This window comes from Phyllobates terribilis, unplaced genomic scaffold (genome assembly GCF_046119375.1).
Source record: "Phyllobates terribilis strain yellow unplaced genomic scaffold, ASM4611937v1 Scaffold_9__5_contigs__length_417890890, whole genome shotgun sequence".
In the NCBI taxonomy this organism is placed as follows: domain Eukaryota; kingdom Metazoa; phylum Chordata; class Amphibia; order Anura; family Dendrobatidae; genus Phyllobates; species Phyllobates terribilis.
Genome location: NW_027362769.1, coordinates 204049272 through 204070585, shown reverse-complemented (window position 1 = coordinate 204070585; position 21314 = coordinate 204049272). Strand labels below are relative to the sequence as shown.

At 45.7% G+C, this 21314-nt stretch overlaps 1 protein-coding gene across 4 annotated transcripts in view; it reads left to right on the top strand.

Annotated features, from left to right (window-relative positions):
- Positions 1 to 21314, top strand: part of VWA3A (von Willebrand factor A domain containing 3A) — a 134060-nt gene that overhangs the window by 57005 nt on the left and 55741 nt on the right. For all 4 annotated transcript variants that reach the window (XM_073647597.1, XM_073647596.1, XM_073647595.1 and 1 more), the window contains exons 19-24: positions 119 to 193; positions 2418 to 2562; positions 2746 to 2917; positions 4385 to 4455; positions 6357 to 6512; positions 21115 to 21205. In XM_073647597.1, coding sequence (XP_073503698.1) covers positions 119 to 193; positions 2418 to 2562; positions 2746 to 2917; positions 4385 to 4455; positions 6357 to 6512; positions 21115 to 21205 — 710 coding nt within the window. The remainder of the gene's footprint in view (positions 1 to 118; positions 194 to 2417; positions 2563 to 2745; positions 2918 to 4384; positions 4456 to 6356; positions 6513 to 21114; positions 21206 to 21314) is intronic.

Genomic DNA, 21314 nt, shown 5'->3' with positions numbered 1-21314 from the left:
CAAGCGCAGACTGTCACGGAGCATCAAATTGGAAGACAGATCAGGGTAGTTTGGATCTTTTTTGCTCATCTTTGCAATCTTATATCACAGTTACTGATTACTACTTTATATCTTGCAGATTTGGGAGTGATATACACTTTTGGAAGGAAGGAATGGTTCCCACGACCGCTGAAAATTTGCAGAATGCATGGAAGTAGGTAGTCTCACTCTCTCTAGACATCATATTTAATGTGCAGTAGGATCAATCATTTTCTTCTGTTACTGCCACAATTGTAAGTATCACTCAGAAACCTTAAAAAAGTAATAATGAAGAGAACTATTAAAGGGGTTGACCAGGACTTTTTATATTGATGACCTATCCTTAAGATGTGTGTGCTGTGTATACGCCCAAAAGTGTCAATTCAGTATGTTGCATATAACCCACTTATGCAAAATTACATTACTGTATGTTAGCGGTGGAGTCACAATGAGTAGAGGGGGCTCAGGAGCCAAGTTCCCTCCGCTTGTGGTAGATGCCGGCAATGTTACATAGTGGGCATCTGTGTCTAAAAGCAGGTGCGGGACCTGAGCTCTGCTGCTGTTAACCATTTAAATGCTGTTGTCGCTCTCTGACAGTGTCGTTTAAATTGATGCTTGTGTTCACCAGCTCCCATTGCCCCTCTTTCCCGCGACACAAAAGAGTCTGAGCTTCATAGGAGACTGTGATTTTGCCCACTGAATATTGTATTGCAGTATGTAGTTAATGAGAGCTTTATTTTTTGTTGTGTACAGCTGGTTTCCATGGAACTTGGCCTCCAGCCCTTGGCTGAGAGTGTGAGTAGTTACATTCCAGGAGAGAGGTTAACTCCTAATATTCCAGCCACCTCTCTCCAGCGAATTGATTTCTATACAGCAGTTATGTACTCTCCTCTCCCTCTGATCTTCTGAAAAGATGCAGTTATAAATCATAAGCCCAGCAGCTGTCAGAGCAGGTCTGCTAATCACAACTCTCACTGTCCTGAACTGAGTGATTGTTCAAATGTCCTGTTACCTCTGTATAAATACAGTGATAACAGTTTACACTCCAGAACAAACCACTGACAGCTGAATGTGTTATAGTAGAACTTTTGATGAGCGTTATAATTCTAATCATACTACAGTTCTACTCACCAGAGCTGTCTCTCAAGGAGGAGACCACGCCCTGCTAAAAACCAGGGAGGGAAAGAGACTGTAAGGGCTCATACCCATATGTGTGAAAAAAAGCGTTCCGATATCTGGACCAAAAAATCTGACGAGTGTCATGTGATTTTCATGAGCGGACAATGCGATTTTTCACACCTAGCATCCGTATGCCATCCGTATACAATGCGTTTTTTTTCTCTGTAACTATTATTCTACAATCATTTACCGGACCATTTACAGTGTTCTGTGCTACAAAATGGTAATGTATCCTTAAAAATTGGATGGCATACGGATGGTCCGTATGTCGTCCGTTTTTTTCTCTCTCACCCATTGACTTGCATTGGCGAGCCTCGTCCCATATACGCGGCAAATTGCAGCATGCTGCGATTTTTTTTCCCAGTCCGATTTCAGCTGAGAAATAAATCGCAGATGAGATATGCTTCATAGAATAATATTGGTCCGGGTGCAATCCGATTTTTTATCGGATTGCACTCGTTGGTTTTTCTCGCACATGAGTATGAGCCCTTAAGATGTGTACTGCTCAAGAGACAACCTAAGAATACCCCTTTTAAATCATACTTACCTAGAGAGTCTTATTACCAGGTTATTTTTACCATATAAAGAATACACTAAAAGGAAAATAACATGGCAGAATTACTTTTTTTATGCAAATTGCCTCTTCAGAGAAAAAGAGGACTTGAACTCTATAGCGCCACCTATTGGAAGCAGCAAATTGAGATTTGGCTTTTATCCTAAGTCATATTGCACGACTCGTTAAAGGATTGATTGTGACTTGTAGCATTGCTACTTCCAACAGGTGGCGCTATAGAGTACAAGTCCTCTTTTTCTCTGAAGAGGCAATTTGCATATTAAATTTCCCAGAGGAGCATTGCACGGTGAATAATCCTCCTTACTGTGACATGCCAGAGCCGGTGTGTCACTCTCCACAAGGAGAAACGTTACTTTTTTTTTTTTCTTTACTATTTCATCCCACTTGGAATTCTTTACTGTTTTTCCAGTAGGTTAAATGGTGAAACCAATTATGTCACTCAAAAATACAATTCGTCCTGAAAAAAAAACCCTCTTACGGCTTTGTCGACTGAAAAATAAAAAGTTATAGCTCTTGGAAAAAGGGAGGAAAAAAACGAATGTGCATAAGCGAAAGTTGGCTGTGACACGAAGGGGTTAATAACAATAATACATGCATATTAATAGATTTTATATGAATATTAGTGATTTATTGTTCTCATTTCTAGGTGGGTGCTCACTTTGGAGTGTGAAGGCACCAGGAATACTCTCGGTGCCATTAAAAGAGGAATAGAGTGCAATTTCATCGATAAGGAAAACCAAGAATCTCAGGGAATGTATTTATTTACTAGTGGGATTTCAGATCAGGATGTGGTGAGTAGCAATTCTTACGAATACTTGTATTTTTTCTATTCTAGTTTTTATTTTTTTTCATATCACAACAATCGCCATGTTAGTCGACAGGCAGTCCCCATCTCCATAGAGCAGCCACATGGACAACTTCTGTAGATCTTATATATTTAGCTGCTAATAACATTTTTTTCATTAACCTCACAGAATGCAGTTCATGCCTACTTGTCAGAGGCAGTCAGCGGCTGCGATCTACAGCTCCATGCTTGTCTATTTACTGTCAGTGAGGATGGTGGCAATGACAGAAGTGATGCGGCACAAGTTTTACAGGACTTAGCCCAAGTCACTAATGGAAGATTTCACTGGTTTAATGACAGAGGTAAGAAAATGGCATTTAGAAGCCAGCTTTACCTAACAGAAATAGTTCAGGTTAAAAAAAATATATTTTCTCTCCTATGCTCTGTGCTGAAGGTTAACTGACTATATATTAAAATCTTAAAGAGAATCTGTCACCAGGTTTTTGCTACCCCATAGGAGAGCAGCATGATGAAGGGGCAGAGATCATGCTGCTGCTTCTGTCTGTGTGCTACAGAAAAATAACAGCAGGAGTCCATTTCTCTGAGCACTCTGTATAGGAGACATCAGAGCAGCTCTTCTCCATCCACTAGCTCAGAGAGAACTGAAAATTGTAGATAGAGACTGCATAGGGGAAAAATTGGTGAAGAAATGCAGGATACAAGTCATATAATTGCCAGAAAGAGTTTTCTTGGTCGCTTCATTGGGGGACACAGGAAACCCCCTCAATGAAGCCTATAAGAAAGGGATTGTACGGTAAGTATCAAAATTCCTCTTATTCCACATGTGCACACACATGGAAGATTATTCTGAAAAGGAGTGCATAAATCAGTCACACAACCATACAACTTTCCAACTTTCTGAGACTTGCCGAGTTTGGGTGCACACAGAGCCCCAACTCCTCTCAACTTTATTCAATGACTTTTGGACAAATGTAGGATGCCAGTTGCAAGCCAGCATTTATTTTCAACCATCAGTGTCCAATCTTATTAATGATCTTAAGCCTTGGTGCAGATGACCGTGTATTCTCTTATCTGAGAGAATCGGGTCGATTATGCAAGTCACACTCTGATCATAGTGTGATCTGATTCTCTCGGATGAGGAGAAGATGGAGAAAAAAATGTCTCCATCTTCCCCATTCTGTCAGTCCGTGGAAATTGGACAGCACTCCGATGTCATCCGAGTGCAGTTCGATGGTTTCCGCGAACTCTTTAACTTACATGGCCAAGTGCGATACAATTATCCGATCAAACTCAGGTATGCTGCAATTTTTTCTAACAGATGCACAGCCCCATAGAATAACATTTGGTCCAAGTGCAATGCGATGTTATGTCGTATCACACTTGGGCCGAAAAACAGTCATGTGCATGACCTCTAAAACTTAAGATGAGAATTCCTACAGAGGTTTTGGAGAACTTGTGAAAAGTTTGTCCAGAGGATTTTAAGCCTTTTGCATCAACTTAATTAAAATGCTGATAGCTTGGAAATAAGATATGAATCCAGGTCAGTAGGCATGCAGTGTTCAGACACCTTCATGCTTTTGGCCACTTAGCGTGTAAGAAGTGATATATAACCACCAAGACTCGGTTAGGGGCAGAGTTTACAATTATTGTAATCACTGCAAAAACTAGGTAGAATGTTGCGGTCCCACCGCACTAAAGTGGACCTGGTATGTACCACCGCCTATAACAGATGGTCACGGTCAGACAGAGGATGTGACAGCGTTTATGGCTTATTGAACTTTGGCAATGTTTTCTTGCTCATTTTACAGATGTGATTGAAAGTGATGACATAAGGTCCCTTGTTTCTGAGATGGAGAAAGCTGTTAACTACTCCAAAAAGGTATGTGCAGTCTTATATCCACTTAAAGTTGTGGCCCAAGCCATCTGTAAAAACAGTATGTAATCAGATTTTTTGGATTAAATGCCAGAGTAAATAGTTTTTTTTGAGGATGGAAGAATACTACATATTACCTTATATACTCAAGTATAAGCCGACCCGAGTATAAGCCGAGGTACTTAATTTTACCATAAAAACTGGGAAAACGTATTGCCTCGAGTATAAGCCTAGAGTGGTAAATGCAGCAGCTACTGGTAAATTTCCCCATCCTGGTAAGTATTGCCCCTTCATCCCCAATCCTGGTATGCATGGCCTCCTCATCCCCCAATCCTGGTATGCATGGTCCCCTCATCCCCAGTCCTGGTATGCATAGCACCCCTCATCCCCAATCCTAATATGCATGGCCCCCTCATCCCCAATCCTGGTATGCATGGCCTCCTCATCCCCCAATCCTGGTATGCATGGTCTCCTCATCCCCCAATCCTGGTATGCATTATCCCCTCATCCCCAATCCTGGTATGCATAGCACCCCTCATCCCCAATCCTGGTATGCATGGCCCCCTCATCCCCCAATCCTGGTATGTATAGGACCCCTCATCCCCCAGTCCTGGTATGCATGGCCTCTTCATCCCCCAATCCTGGTATGCATGGTCCCCTCATCCCCAGTCCTGCTATACATGGCACCCCTCATCCCCCTATCCTGGTATGCATAGGACCCCTCATCCCCCTATACTGGTATGCATAGCCCCGTCACCCCCCAATCTTGGTATGCATAGGACTCCTCATCCCCCTATCCTGGTAGGCATGGCCTCCTCATCCCCCAATCCTGGTATGTATAGGACTCCTCATCCCCCTATACTGGTATGCATAGCGCCCTCATCCCCCAATCCTGGTATGTATAGGACTCCTCATCCCCCTATCCTGGTATGTATAGGATCCCTCATCCCCCAATCCTGGTAAGCATGGTCCCCTCATCCCCAATCCTGGTATGCATGGCCCCCTCATCCCCAATCCTGGTATGTATAGGACCACTCATCCCCCTATCCTGGTATGTATAGGACCACTCATCCCCCTATCCTGGTATGTATAGCCCACTCATCCCCCAATCCTGGTATGTATAGGACCTGTCATCCCCCAATCCTAGTATGTATGGCCCCATCACCTCCCACATAAAAAAATAAACTCTAATACTCACCTTTCTTCCTCACCTCTGCTCCAGCACTGTGTCCTGTCTGGCACATTTACTCTTCTCCACGGTGGGTCTATGGGCGTAGAGAGCACCGAATATGCATTCTTTTTAGTAGCGGGCACTGTCAGCAGGAGCCGCGGCTCATCGTTCCTTCGTGCCCGCTACTAAAGAGAATGAATATTCCCTCTTCTCCACGCCCCGCTCCTCCGCCGCTGCAATCCCCCCTCCCCACTATCCACCAACGGAATTTCTATATACTCGGGTATAGTATAAGCTGAGGGGCCTTTTTCAGCACAAAAAATGTGCTGAAAAACTCGGCTTATACTCGAGTATATACGGTATATTAATATTGTCTGAAAAATGGCTGAATCTGGCAATAAAGACACTGCACCAACCTACAGACACCATTACAGGAGTAATGTAAATACGGAATTGGTTGGGCGACCATTGCTGTCACTCGCTTTTGGTGCTCCTGCTTTTATTATTCCAAAGCAGGGATTAAGGTGAAAAATGAATCAATTGATAATGAATTAATTGGTTGGTTGGAACTTTGCTATTATGTGCATGAGAACCATTGTGGCCATACAGCTTGGGCCATGAGAGTGCTACTTGGAAATGACTAGTATGAATGTTCATCATGTTAGTAATGTCAAAGGTTCATCGATACCTTACCTCCACGTAATAAAATAATATATTGTGTTTTTCTCAATTTTAGTGTGCTTACTTGGTGGAAGCATTAAAATATCCTTCAGGGACTAAAGACGAAAGCCCAAGTCCAACAAACACCCCAGGGGTCTCTTCTCAAAAAGAAAAGCAAAAGCCGAAAAAACTTCCACTTCCAAAGCCGACAGCTCTGACACTTGCTAGAATGGTTTGTAGCCTCCAGATCTTGTATAACTAGTACTATGATAACTGCCTGTCAGACAAATTGGTATTCTTATGCATAAGGTACCCTTACATCTCTCTCCTGACACCTGTGACACCTTATAAAAAACATGGACATTTTAAATATGTTCCCATATGGTTAAAGGGGCAGGTGTCAAGTGTGCCAACTATACATTTCCCAAATGCTACAGCCTAATTCTGCTACTACATCCAGGGCATCATTATGGACTGCAGTATAAGGTCAGTTTCACAGTTCCAACATTCACAGTCCAAGTATGGACCATGATGTCTTCACCAGCCATGGGTCTCCTGACCTCCTGTGAATAAATGAGACTGTTGAGATTGGGTCAGGAGACCAGTCCAGACAGTCACGGTCCATACTAGGACCTCCGATCTAAGGAGATCACTGCTTTTAGCCTCTCTGTGTATATATGTGTATATATATATATATATATATATATATATATATATATATATATATATATATATATATATATATATACAGTGCTGACCAAAAGTATTGGCACCCCTGCAATTCTGTCAGATAATACTCAGTTTCTTCCAGAAAATGATTGCAATCACAAATTCTTTGGTCTTATTCTCTTCATTTAATTTGCTTGCAAGGAAAAAACACAAAAGAGAATGAAGCAAAAATCAATTCATTGATCATTTCACACAACACTCCAAAAAAGGGCCGGACAAAAGTATTGGCACCCTCAGCCTAATACTTGGTTGCACAACCTTTAGCCAAAATAACTGCGAACAACCGCTTCCGGTAACCATCAATGAGTTTCTTACAATGCTCTGCTGGAATTGTAGACCATTCTTCTTTGACAAACTGCTCCAGGTCCCTGATATTTGAAGGGTGCCTTCTCCAAGCTGCCATGTTGAGATCTCTCCACAGGTGTTCTATGGGATTCAGGTCTGAACTCATTGCTGGCCACCTTAGAAGTCTCCAGTGCTTTCTCTCAAACCATTTTATAGTGCTTTTGGAAGTGGGTTTTGGGTCATTGTCCTGCTGGAAGACCCATGACCTCTGAGGGAGACCCAGCTTTCTCACACTGGGCCCTACATTATGCTGCACAATTTGTTGGTAGTCTTCAGACTTCATAATGCCATGCACACGGTCAAGCAGTCCAGTGCCAGAGGCAGCAAAGCAACTCCAAAACATCAGGGAACCTCCGCCATGTTTGACTGTAGGGACCGTGTTCTTTTCTTTGAATGCCTCTTTTTTTTTCCTGTACACCCTATGTTGATGCTTTTTCCCAAAAAGCTCTACTTTTGTCTCATGTGACCAGAGAACATCTTTCCAAAACGTTTTAGGCTTTCTCAGGTAAGTTTTGGCAAACTACAGCCTGGCTTTTTTATGTCTCGGGGTAAGAAGTGGGGTCTTCCTGGCTATCCTACCATACAGTCCCTTTTCATTCAGACGCCGACGGATTGTACGGGTTGACACTGTTGTACCCTCGGACTGCAGGGCAGCTTGAACTTATTTGGATGTTAGTCGAGGTTCTTTATCCACCATCCGCACAATCTTGCGTTGAAATCTCTCGTCAATTTTTCTTTTCCGTCCACATCTAGGGAGGTTAGCCACAGTGCCATGGGCTTTAAACTTCTTGATGACATTGCGCATGGAAGACACAGGAACATTCAGGTCTTTGGAGATGGACTTGTAGCCTTGAGATTGCTCATGCTTCCTCACAATTTGGTTTCTCAAGTCCTCAGACAGTTCTTTGGTCTTCTTTCTTTTCTCCATGCTCAATGTGGTGCACACAAGGACACAGGACAGAGGTTGAGTCAACTTTAATCCATGTTAACTGGCTGCAAGTGTGATTTAGTTATTGCCAACACCTGTTAGGTGCCACAGGTAAGTTACAGGTGCTGTTAATTACACGAATTAGAGAAGCATCACATGATTTTTCAAAGGGTGCCAATACTTTTGTCCACCCCCTTTTTTAGGTTTGGTGTGGAATTATATCCAATTTGGCTTTAGGACAATTCTTTTTGTGTTTTTTCATTGAAGACAAATTAAATGAAGAGAATAATACCAAAGAATTTGTGATTGCAATCATTTTCAGGAAGAAACTGAGTATTATCTGACAGAATTGCAGGGGTGCCAATACTTTTGGCCAGCACTGTATATATATATATACAGTCATATGAAAAAGTTTGGGCACCCCTATTAATCTTAAGCTTAATGTTTTATAAAAATTGGTGTTTTTGCAACAGCTATTTCAGTTTGATATATGTAATAACTGTTGGACACAGTAATGTTTCTGCCTTGAAATGAGGTTTATTGTGCTAACAGAAAATGTGCAATCTGCATTCAAACAAAATTTGACCGGTGCATAAGTATGGGCACCCTTATCATTTTCTTGTTTTAAATACTCCTGCCTACTTTTTACTGACTTACTAAAGCACTTTTTTTGGTTTTGTAACCTCATTGAGCTTTGAACTTTATAGCCAGGTGTATGCAATCATGAGAAAAGCTACTTAAAGTGGCCACTTGCAAGTTGTTCTCCTGTTTGAATCTCCTCTGAAGAGTGGCATCATGGGCTCCTCAAAACAACTGTCAAATGATCTGAAAACAAAGATTATTCAACATAGTTGTTCAGGGGAAGGATACAAAAAGCTGTCTCAGAGATTTAACCTGTCAGTTTCCACTGTGAGGAACATAGTAAGGAAATGGAAGAACATAGGGACAGTTCTTGTTAAGGCCAGAAGTGTCAGGACAAGAAAAACATCAGAAAGGCAGAGAAGAAGAATGGTGAGATCAGTCAAGGACAATCCTCAGACCACCTCCAGAGAGCTGCAGCATCAACTTGCTGCAGATGGTGTCACTGTGCATCAGTCAACTATACAACACACTTTGCACAAGGAGAAGCTGTATGGGAGAGTGATGCGAAAGAAGCCGTTTCTGCAAGTACGCACAAACAGAGTCGGCTGAGGTATGCAAAAGCACATTTGAAGAAGCCTATTTCTTTTTGGAAGAAGGTCCTGTGGACTGATGAAACCAAGATTGAGTTATTTGGTCATACAAAAAGGCGTTATGCATGGTGGCAAAAAAACACAGCATTCCAAGAAAAACACTTGCTACCCACAGTAAAATTTGGTGGAGGTTCCATCATGCTTTGGGGCTGTGTGGTCAATGCCGGCACTGGGAATCTTGTTAAAGTTGAGGGACGCATGGATTCCACTCAGTATCAGCAGATTCTTGGCAATAGTGTTCAAGAATCAGTGATAAAGTTGAAGTTACGCAGTGGATGGATCTTTCAGCAAGACAATGATCCAAAACACCGCTCCAAATCTACTCAGGCATTCATGCAGAGGAACAATTACAATGTTCTGGAATGGCCATCCCTGTCCCCAGACCTGAATATCATTGAACATCTGTGGGATCATTTGAAGAGGCTGTCCATGCTCGGCGACCATCAAACTTAACTGAACTGGAATTGTTTTGTAAAGAGGAATGGTCAAAAATACCTTCATCCAGGATCCAGGAACTCATTAAAAGCTACAGGAAGCGACTAGAGGCTGTTATTTTTGCAAAAGGAGGATCTACTAAATATTAAAGTCACTTTTCTGGTGAGGTGCCCATACTTATGCACCTGTCAAATTTTGTTTGAATGCAGATTGCACATTTTCTGTTAGTACAATAAACCTCATTTCAAGGCAGAAACATTACTGTGTCCAACAGTTATTACATATATCAAACTGAAATAGCTGTTGCAAAAACACCAATTTTTATAAAACATTAAGCTTAAGATTAATAGGGGTGCCCAAACTTTTTCATATGACTGTGTGTATATATATATATATATATATATATATATATATATATATATAGTACAGACCAAAAGTTTGGACACACCTTCTCATTTAAAGATTTTTCTGTATTTTCATGACTTTGAAAATTGTACATTCACACTGAAGGCATCAAAACTATGAATTAACACATGTGGAATTATATACTTAACAAAAAAGTGTGAAACAACTGAAAATATGTCTTATATTCTAGGTTCTTCAAAGTAGCCACCTTTTGCTTTGATGACTGCTTTGCACACTCTTGGCATTCTCTTGATGAGCTTCAAGAGGTAGTCACCGGAAATGGTTTCACTTTACAGATGTACCCTGTCAGGTTTAATAAGTGGGATTTCTTGCCTTATAAATGGGGTTGGGATCATCAGTTGTATTGTGCAGAAGTCTGGTGGATACACAGCTGATAGTCCTACTGAATAGACTGTTAGAATTTGTATTATGGCAAGAAAAAAGCAGCTAAGTAAAGCAAAACGAGTGGCCATCATTACTTTAGGAAATGAAGGTCAGTCAGTCCGAAAAATTGGGAAAACTTTGAAAGTGTCCCCAAGTGCAGTTGCAAAAACCATCAAGCGCTACAAAGAAACTGGCTCACATGAGGACCGCCCCAGGAAAGGAAGACCAAGAGTCACCTCTGCTTCTGAGGATAAGTTTATCCGAGTCACCAGCCTCAGAAATTGCAGGTTAACAGCAGCTCAGATTAGAGACCAGGTCAATGCCACACAGAGTTCTAGCAGCAGACACATCTCTACAACAACTGTTAAGAGGAGACTTTGTGCAGCAGGCCTTCATGGTAAAATAGCTGCTAGCAAACCACTGCTAAGGACAGGCAACACGCATAAGAGACTTGTTTGGGCTAAAGAACACAAGTAATGGCCATTAGACCAGTGGAAATCTGTGCTTTGGTCTGATGAGTCCAAATTTGAGATCTTTGGTTCCAACCACATGTCTTTGGGCGACGCAGAAAAGGTGAACGGATGGACTCTACATGCCTGGTTCCCACCATGAAGCATGAAGGAGGAGGTGTGATGGTGTGGGGGTGCTTTTGCTGGTAACACTGTTAGGGATTTATTCAAAATTGAAGGCATACTGAACCAGCATGGCTACCACAGCATCTTGCAGCGGCATGCTATTCCATCCGGTTTGCGTTTAGTTGGACCATCATTTATTTTTCAACAGGACAATGACCCCAAACACACCTCCAGGCTGTGTAAGGGCTATTTGACCAAGATGGAGAGTGATGGGGTGCTACGCCAGATGACCTGGCTTCCACAGTCACCAGACCTGAACCCAATCGAGATGGTTTGGGGCTGGACCGCAGAGTGAAGGCAAAAGGGCCAACAAGTGCTAAGCATCTCTGGGAACTCCTTCAAGATTGTTGGAAGACCATTTCCGGTGACTACCTCTTGAAGCTCATCAAGAGAATGCCAAGAGTGTGCAAAGCAGTCATCAAAGCAAAAGGTGGCTACTTTGAAGAACCTAGAATATAAGACATATTTTCAGTTGGTTCACACTTTTTTGTTAAGTATATAATTCCACATGTGTTAATTCATAGTTTTGATGCCTTCAGTGTGAATGTACAATTTTCAAAGTCATGAAAATACAGAAAAATCTTTAAATGAGAAGGTGCGTCCAAACTTTTGGTCTGTACTATATATATATACACACACATATATACACATACACAGGGTGGGCAATTTATATGGATACACCTAAATTAAATGGGAATGGTTGGTGATATCAACTTCCTGACTTCCAGTTTGTGGCACATTAATATACAGTATATGGGAGGGGGGAAACTTTCAGCAGCAGAAGGGAAGGAAGGGAGACACAGATCCATTACTAGTGGGTAGGCGGAGCCCCACAGGGATAGTTCACCTCAGATTAGAAAAAGTGACAACCGACTCCTCTAACTTAGGCTCCTCCTACTCCCATGTTCCTCAGTCTAAAATTTGAGGTCGCAGAGGATAGTCGCTGCCTTTGCAGCTCCTCAGAAGAATTTTTTATTTTTACCAGGAGACCTGGACCCCCCGTGGTCTAGAGGTCTCAGGGGGTCTCAGCGCTGCTGGGACCCCTGGCCCTCCCCTGGCGGATCTGCGTACCCCCTAAGGAGGTCCCCGCAGAACCCTGCTGGCCCCGGGGGATACAGGGCGCTCCCTGGCGGAGACGCACACCGCTCATGTGGGGTCCCTGCGCGCTCCGCCGTGGGGGGGAGCAAAGGGCCATGGCGCCACACATCCCTGGGGGTCCCTGTGGCACTCAGCTGGGTAAGTGCTCTGTGTGTGTGGAGTGCTTCAGCGGCTGCAGCGGCAGCCGCTGTTACTGACAGAATGGTGACTGCCTTTTTGTCCTTGCAGGCAGAGGGGTACGGCACCACGGTGTAAGGCCCTGACTGCTGAGGAGACGGGTGCTTCCTTCCTGCCGCACCCCGAGCCGGAATCACAAGACCCTCAGAGACCCACATGCGGGCAGATTCCATGACTGGCTGAGCACAGAGAACAGTAGCTGGTGATGCACAGCCCTCTCCTCTTCCCCGGGTGGCAGGGGAGCAGGGACAGAGGCCCTTTAGTGTCGGGGGGCGTGGCTTCACGCTCTTGGCTGCCTGCCATCATAGCCTCAAGCAGGAAGCCCCGAAAAGCGCGCGCTGAAGCTGTCCCCACCCCCCCCTTTCTCCTTCTTCACGGGCCCTCTGCATTACTTCCTTCTCCCTGCTCCATGCTCCCCCCTCACACACAGGCTCCAGGAACAACGCAGCCAGCTGGTGAGTCACTTCTGTCTCTTAAGGCAGAAGATTCCTTTATTTTTTCTCACCCTTGCAGCGCAGAGCGCTGCTGCTTCTCTGCTGAACGCACACCTCTGACCTTTTAAGGCAAAGGTGCTTTGCGTGGTCAGCAGCATTAACCCCTTCTGGGGGTCTGGCCTTATCAGAACAGTTAACCCTTTCTGTAATAGGTTAACCTTTGTTACTGCAGAGCTGGGGTAGTTTTTTCTCCCTCTAAGGAGAAGCTTTAACCCTTCAGTGCTTGGTGAATTTTTTGTGGGGGAACAGGCTGTGATAACGGAATCACACATTCCTGGTTACTGTACCTATTGTAAAGGGTTATTACCGCCTTATCCGCAACGCTCGCAGCTGCGTGGGGGGCATGTCGGACCAGGGGGCGCAGACCTCTCTCCCGGCCCGCTTCAGGATCGGTCACGTGTATCTGATGCGCCGGGGTCTTCGACGGCGTCAGGTTCGACACTTGTCGGGGGTCTCAGTGATGTTAAAGTGGAGGCGCTCACTCGCTCCATAGACAGTCTGTCTAACCTCCTGGGTCATATCAGCTAAGTCCCATCCGGCGTCACGAGGCAGGCCCCGTGGATGCTCTTATTGGAGCCATGCGGGAAGCGTTACAGCTGTCTGAAGAGGTGACGAGGCCTGGCAAGTCGGCCCGTCTGTATCAGGAGTCGCGTCGGGCTCGTCCCGCACTGCCGGCGCATGATGAACTTAACGAGGCAGTGGAGAAAGAAGGCCTGTGTCCGGATAAACGCTTCCAGGGGTTGCGGTTCTTTGATGCCCTATATCCCTGCTCCACGGAGACGATCACTAATTGGGTCCCCTCTCCTGTAGCGGACATGCCATTGTTTCAGCTGAGCAAATCCTCCTTGCTTCCTGTTAAAGGGAAGGCGAGTCTACAGGAACCGCTAGACAGAAGGACGGAGTTAGCGGCGAGTTCCATCTACGAGGCCGCGGGTCATGGACTCCGAGCGGCCTTGGGGGCCATGTGGGCTGGTGAGGCTTCTCTGCGGTGGTTAGATCCGCCGTCTGAAGTGGAAAGACTCTTACAGCTTTTGGAAGAGGCGGCCCAATATGGCTGGGACGCAGTGCTGGATACTACTTCGGTTCTGTCCAGGGCTCAATCCTCGGCCGTCACAGTCAGGAGAGCACTGTGGCTTAAACAGTGGACTGGAGACGCAGTATCCAAACAAGGTTTGCTGAGTCTGGCGTACAAGGGCGGTCAGCTTTTTGGTTCAGACCTCACGGAGCAGATTGCAAAGGCCAAGGATTCGGCTTTGCCGCAGCGGAAGGTAGCGGCTTCTACGTCTGGCAAGTCAATTGCAGGTAGTGGTCGCCGGTCCTTTCGGCCCAGGGGACGGTTCCGTCAGCCCTCTTGGAGATCGGGTCGTCCCTCGTCTTCCAGGAAAAAGACCACGCAGAAATCCCGTACTCCCTGGAAACAACACTTCCGTCAGGACAAACGGGAGGTTGACAAAAAGCCCGATAAGGCAGACTGACGCCAGGAACCCACCCGAGGGCTCTCGGGTGGGAGGTCGTCTGCTACAATTCGGGTCGTTTTGGGCGTCCCACGTATCGGACGCCTGTGTGACGCGGGTTATGTCGGCAGGCTATTTCATAGAGTTTCATTCCCGACTCCCGGACAGGTTTCGCCAGTCACTCATCCCGTCCGAGCCCAAGCTGGCTGCCGCACTGCTGCGGGATATCGACACTCTTCTGCAGCAGGGTGTGGTGGTTCCGGTTCCGCCGGAGGACCGGGAAAGGGGGTTTTACTCCAACCTTTTTGTGGTCCCCAAAAAGGAGGAAAAGTTTCGCCCCATTCTGGACCTCAAGGATTTGAATTTTTATGTCCGGACCCGGAAATTCCGTAGGGAGTCTCTTCGCTCTGTCGTGGCGGCCCTGTCGCAGTACGATTTCTTGGTGTCGATCGACATCCGCAACGCCTATTTGCATGTCCCTATCGGCAGGGCTCACCAGCACTTCTTGCGTTTCGCCATAGGTCAGGCCCATTACAAAGATTCTGGCGCCGCTCATGGCGCTCCTTCGAAGGCAAGGAGTTGCAATTCTCCCCTACCTGGTTGACCTGTTAATTGTGTCGCCCACAGCGGAGGAGGCGGTGACAGCCCGCGATCTCTCCTTTCAGCACCTGGAGGACTTCGAGTGGCTCGTCAATTGGAAGAAATCGTCTTTGGAGCCTTCGCAGTCAATCCTGTTCTTGGGGATGCATTTCGACACGGTACGGGCAGCGGTGTCCCTACCTCCGGACAAACAAGCGAACCTTCGTCACCATGTCCAGGCTAGGAGGTCGGCGATGACGATGTCCCTTCGGGAGTGTATGCGCCTTATGGGTCTGATGGTGGCGGCAATGGAAGCAGTACCGTTTGCACAATTTCATTCCCGGGGTCTCCAAGATCTTATTCTGACCCGTTGGGATCTGTCGCCGGCTTTGCTGGATCGCTGTGTCGGTATCTCCCGCAGGGTGCGAGAGTCTCTTGGATGGTGGTTACGTCCGGAGGCCTTATCCCTGGGGAAATCCTTCCTCCTCCCACGGTGGTCGGTCTTTACCACCGATGCCAGCCTGTCTGGCTGGGGGGGGGGGTTTGGAACGATCTCTGGGTTCAGGGGGTCTGGTCGTCAGAGGAGTCATCTCTGCCGATCAACATCCTGAAGTTGAGAGCATTTTTTCTCTGTCTCCGACATTGGATGGTCCCTTTGAGCGGTCTGCCGGTCCGGATTCAGACGGACAATGCGACAGCTGTTGCGTATATCAACCATCAGAGCGGGACGAGGAGTTCCAGACTCATGATGGAGGTCTTTCGGATCCTGGTTTGGGCCGAGTCCAGGGTTCCAGCCATATCCGCGATTCACATCCCAGGAGCGCTGAATATCACGGCGGACTTCCTCAGTCGCGAGCAGGTGGATTCCGGAGCCTTCATCTGGAAATTTTTGCACTGCTGTGCTCCCGTTGGGGGACTCCCCAAGTGGACTTTATGGCATCCAGGTTGAACGCCAGGATCCCGACCTTCATGTCCAGGTACAGGGACCCGGAAGCTGTGGCGGTAGATGCTCTAGTGGCCCCGTGGGACCAGTTCGAGCTGATCTACGTGTTTCCGCCGGTATGCTTACTCCCTCTAGTGCTCCGGCGGATCAAACTTGAACAGATCTCGGCGATTTTGGTGGCGCCGGATTGGCCGAGGAGAGCGTGGTATTCAACGCTGGTGTCTCTTCTGGCGGCGCCTCCGTTTCCACTGCCTCTTCGGCCGGACCTGTTAACCCAGGGGCCCTTTATCCATCCGGACTTGAAGTCTCTTCGTTTGGCTCTTGAGACCGAGATCTTGACCCGTCGTGGGTTTTCAGCCGATGTCATTGCCACCTTGCTGGCGGCCAGAGGTCCAGCTATGGCTAGGATTTATCACAGAACTGGGGAGGCCTTCAATTCATGGTATTCTGGTTCATCAAGAAACTCGAGGGTTTTTTCCATTCCCAACTTCTTAAGCCTTTCTGCAATGTGGTTTGGTCAAAGGTCTGGCAGTTAGTACCTTGCGGGGTCAGGTATCTGCACTGTCTGTGCTTTTTCGGAAGGCTATTGCCTCGCGCAGAGATGTGCGTTCGTTTTTTCGCGGGATTGCACGTCAGTTTCCGCCTCGGAGGGCGTTTTTGGCTCCTTGGCGGCTCAATCTAGTCTTGGCTCTTCAACATGGGCCGTTTGAGCCTTTGGATTCAGCTACGCTTTACTTGCTTTCTTGGAAGGTGGCCTTCCTGGTGGCGGTCACCTCCTTGAGAAGGGTTTCTGAGTTGGCGGCACTGTCTTGCTCGCCCCCGGAATTCCACTCGGATCGTGTGGTGCTTCGTACCCGTGGCGATTTTTTTGCCTAAGTTGGTATCGTGTTGCCCTCCCTCTGTCCGAATCCGTAGAATCCAAAGGAGCGGGCCTTGCACTCGTTGGATTTGGTGCGAGCATTGAAGTTCTATCTTTCAATCACCCAAGGGTTTCGGAATTCGGACTCTCTTTTTGTGATTCCTGCTGGTCGTCGGCGTGGTCAGCGGGCTTCCAAGGACACTATAGCTCGGTGGTTACGTTCGTCTATCCTGGAGGCGTACCGGCTCAAGGGCGAGCCTTGTCCGGTTAAGGTTCGAGCTCATTCCACGAGAGCTGTTGGTTCGTCATGGGCTTTTCGTCAGGGGGCCTCGGCATCGCAGCTCTGCCGGGCAGCTACCTGGCGCTCCGTCCACACTTTTACTAAATTTTATAAAGTGGACGTGAGTGCTTCCACCGATGCGGCCTTGGGACGCAGGGTCCTGCAGGCGGCGGTGGTTTAGGTTATCTCTTTATCTCCTTTTCGGCGCTTGTTGCGCACTTGACTAAGTTGTTGGGGTGTTGGCGATTCTGCCACTGTTTCCCACCCTTGAGTTCTGGACTGCTTTGGGACGTCCCACTAGTAATGGATCTGTGTCTCCTTTCCTTCCCTTCTGCTGCTGAAAGACGGATTTTGGTAAGACCTTACCTGTAAAATCCTTTTCAGCGAAGGAAGGAAGGGAGACACAGCACCCTCCCAGGGCAGAAGTGTATTATTGTTTTCCAGATGCGGCGCGACTCCTCTCTGATGGCGGTCATCGGGACTGGGGTCGGCGCGCTAGGGCTCTGTTCCAGCATTGCCAGCTCATCGCAGTTGTCAGGTCCAGTGAGTAGTGCCTGGGACTGTGTGTTCTTTCTGTTATATGCATAACCTGTTCTCTCGCATTTCTGATTTTTCAGAAGGGGTTGTGTTGTTCTGCTGGTGTTGTCTGCTCTTCCTTAGCTTGTGTACTTACTGAGGAACATGGGAGTAGGAGGAGCCTAAGCTGGAGGGGCCGGTCGTCACTTTTTCTAATCTGAGGTGAACTATCCCTGTGGGGCTCCGCCTACCCACTAGTAATGGATCTGTGTCTCCCTTCCTTCCTTCGCTGAAAAGGATTTTACAGGTCAGGTCTTACCAAAATCCGTCTTTTCCAGATGGGTGGTGACCATGGTGGCCATTTTGAAGTCGCCATTTTGGATCCAACTTTTATTTTTTTCAATGGGAAGAGGGTCATGTGACACATCAAACTTATTGAGAATTTCATAAGAAAAACAATGGTGTGCTTGGTTTTAACATAACTTTATTCTTTCAGGAGTTTTTGACAAGTTTATGACCACTTATAAAATGTGTTCAAAGTGCTGCCCATTGTTTTGGTTTGTCAATGCTGCCCTCTTCTCCCACTCTTGACACACTGATAGCAACACAGCAGAAGAAATGCTAGCACAGGCTTCCAGTATCCGTTGTTTCAGATGCTGCACATTTCGTATCTTGATGGTATGGTGTGTTATATGGGATACAAAGATAGTGGGACCATTCTTCATCAGTGGAAACCTCAATGCCACTGGATATCTGAAATTGCTACATGATGATATGTTGCCCTCTTTATGCACTGAAGAGGGCACGTTCCCTGAGTTTTTCCAACAAGATGGTGCACCACCACATTATGGGTGTCAGGTCCGAACATTTCTACATGAACAGTTTCCTGGAAAGTGAATTGATCGTCGTGGGCCAGTTGAATGGCCGCCAAGGTCTCTCGATCTGACCCCCTTAGACTTTTATCTTTGGGGTCATCTCAAGACAATTGTCTATGCTGTGAAGATACGAGATGTGCAGCATCTGAAACAACGGATACTGGAAGCCTGTGCTAGCATTTCTTCTGCAGTGTTGCTATCAGTGTGTCAAGAGTGGGAGAAGAGGGTTGCATTGACAATCCAACACAATGGGCAGCACTTTGAACACATTTTATAAGCGGTCATAAACTTGTAAAAAACTCATGAAAGAATAACGTTACGTTAAAACCAAGCACACCATTGTTTTTCTTATGAAATTCTCAATAAGTTTGATGTGTCACATGACAATCTTCCCATAGAAAAAAATAAACTTGGATCTAAAATGGCCGACTTCAAAATGGCCGCCATGGTCACCACCCATCTGGAAAAGTTTCCCCCCTCCCATATATATTAATGTGCCACAAACAGGAAGTCAGGAAGTTGATATCACCAACCATTCCCATTTAATTTAGGTGTATCCATATAAATTGCCCACCCTGTGTATGTGTGTATATATATATATATATATAGTACAGACCAAAAGTTTGGACGCACCTTCTCATTTAAAGATTTTTCTGTATTTTCATGACTATGAAAATTGTACATTCACACTGAAGGCATCAAAACTATGAATTAACACATGTGGAATTATATACTTAACAAAAAAGTGTGAAACAACTGAAAATATGTCTTATATTCTAGGTTCTTCAAAGTAGCCACCTTTTGCTTTGATGACTGCTTTGCACACTCTTGGCATTCTCTTGATGAGCTTCAAGAGGTAGTCACCGGAAATGGTCTTCCAACAATCTTGAAGGAGTTCCCAGAGATGCTTAGCACTTGTTGGCCCTTTTGCCTTCACTCGGCGGTCCGGCTCACCCCAAACCATCTTGATTGGGTTCAGGTCTGGTGACTGTGGAGACCAGGTCATCTGGCGTAGCACCCCATCACTCTCCTTCTTGGTCACATAGCCCTTACACCGCCTGGAGGTGTGTTTGGGGTCATTGTCCTGTTGAAAAATAAATGATGGTCCAACTAAACGCAAACCGGATGGAATAGCATGCCGCTGCAAGATGCTGTGGTAGCCATTCTGGTTCAGTACGCCTTCAATTTTGAATAAATCCCTAACAGTGTCACCAGCAAAGCACCCCCACACCATCACTCCTCCTCCTCCATGTTTCACGGTGGGAACCAGGCATGTAGAGTCCATCCGTTCACCTTTTCTGCGTCGCCCAAAGACATGTGGTTGGAACCAAAGATCTCAAATTTGGACTCATCAGACCAAAGCACAGATTTCCACTGGTCTAATGTCCATTCCTTGTGTTCTTTAGCCCAAACAAGTCTCTTCTGCTTGTTGCCTGTCCTTAGCAGTGGTTTCCTAGCAGCTATTTTACCATGAAGGCCTGCTGCACAAAGTCTCCTCTTAACAGTTGTTGTAGAGATGTGTCTGCTGCTAGAACTCTGTGTGGCATTGACCTGATCTCTAATGTGAGCTGCTGTTAACCTGCGATTTCTGAGGCTGGTAACTTGGATAAACTTATCCTCAGAAGCAGAGGTGACTCTTGGTCTACCTTTCCTGGGGCGGTCCTCATGTGAGCCAGTTTCTTTGTAGCGCTTGATGGTTTTTGCAACTGCACTTGGGGACACTTTCAAAGTTTTCCCAATTTTTCAGACTGACTGACCTTCATTTTTTAAAGTAATGATGGCCACTCCTTTTTCTTTACTTAGCTGCTTATTTTCTTGCCATAATACAAATTCTAACAGTCTATTCAGTAGGACTATCAGCCGTGTTGTCCACCAGACTTCTGCACAACACAACTGATGGTCCCAACCCCATTTATAAGGCAAGAAATCCCACTTATTAAACCTGACAGGGCACACCTGTGAAGTGAAAACCATTTCCGGTGACTACCTCTTGAAGCTCATCAAGAGAATGCCAAGAGTGTGCAAAGCAGTCATCAAAGCAAAAGGTGGCTACTTTGAAGAACCTAGAATATAAGACATATTTTCAGTTGTTTCACACTTTTTTGTTAAGTATATAATTCCACATGTGTTAATTCATAGTTTTGATGCCTTCTGTGTGAATGTGCAATTTTCATAGTTATGAAAATACAGAAAAATCTTTAAATGAGAAGGTGTGTCCAAACTTTTGGTCTGTACTGTATATCAGATTCCCTGATAGCCTGGACACCAGTTTCTTCATATTGTGCCGTCTACCTGCAGTAGGTGCTGTCCCAAAAGTGCAGTGTATGTAGCAATACTCTTTAATTACTGTATATTCTACACATTCAGCCGTTTGGGTCTCCCCCTGGTGTAACGCAGTAAAGTGTCTTTGGTCACTGGTTCTTATATTCATTATGATCTATAAATCACCACTTAACTGATTTCCAGGGTCTCAGAGATGACGAAGAAGGAAGGAAGGATCCTAACATGAAAGCATTGATGTGGAGACCAAATAGTGCCAAGGCTGATATTCCTCCAGGTTGTTATGTTACTGAATATAAAATATTATTAATAATTTGCCAATCAATTAGCTAGACAGTCAAGAAAAAAAATTCTGGTATTGTCAATAATTAAAAAGGGCAGTGAGC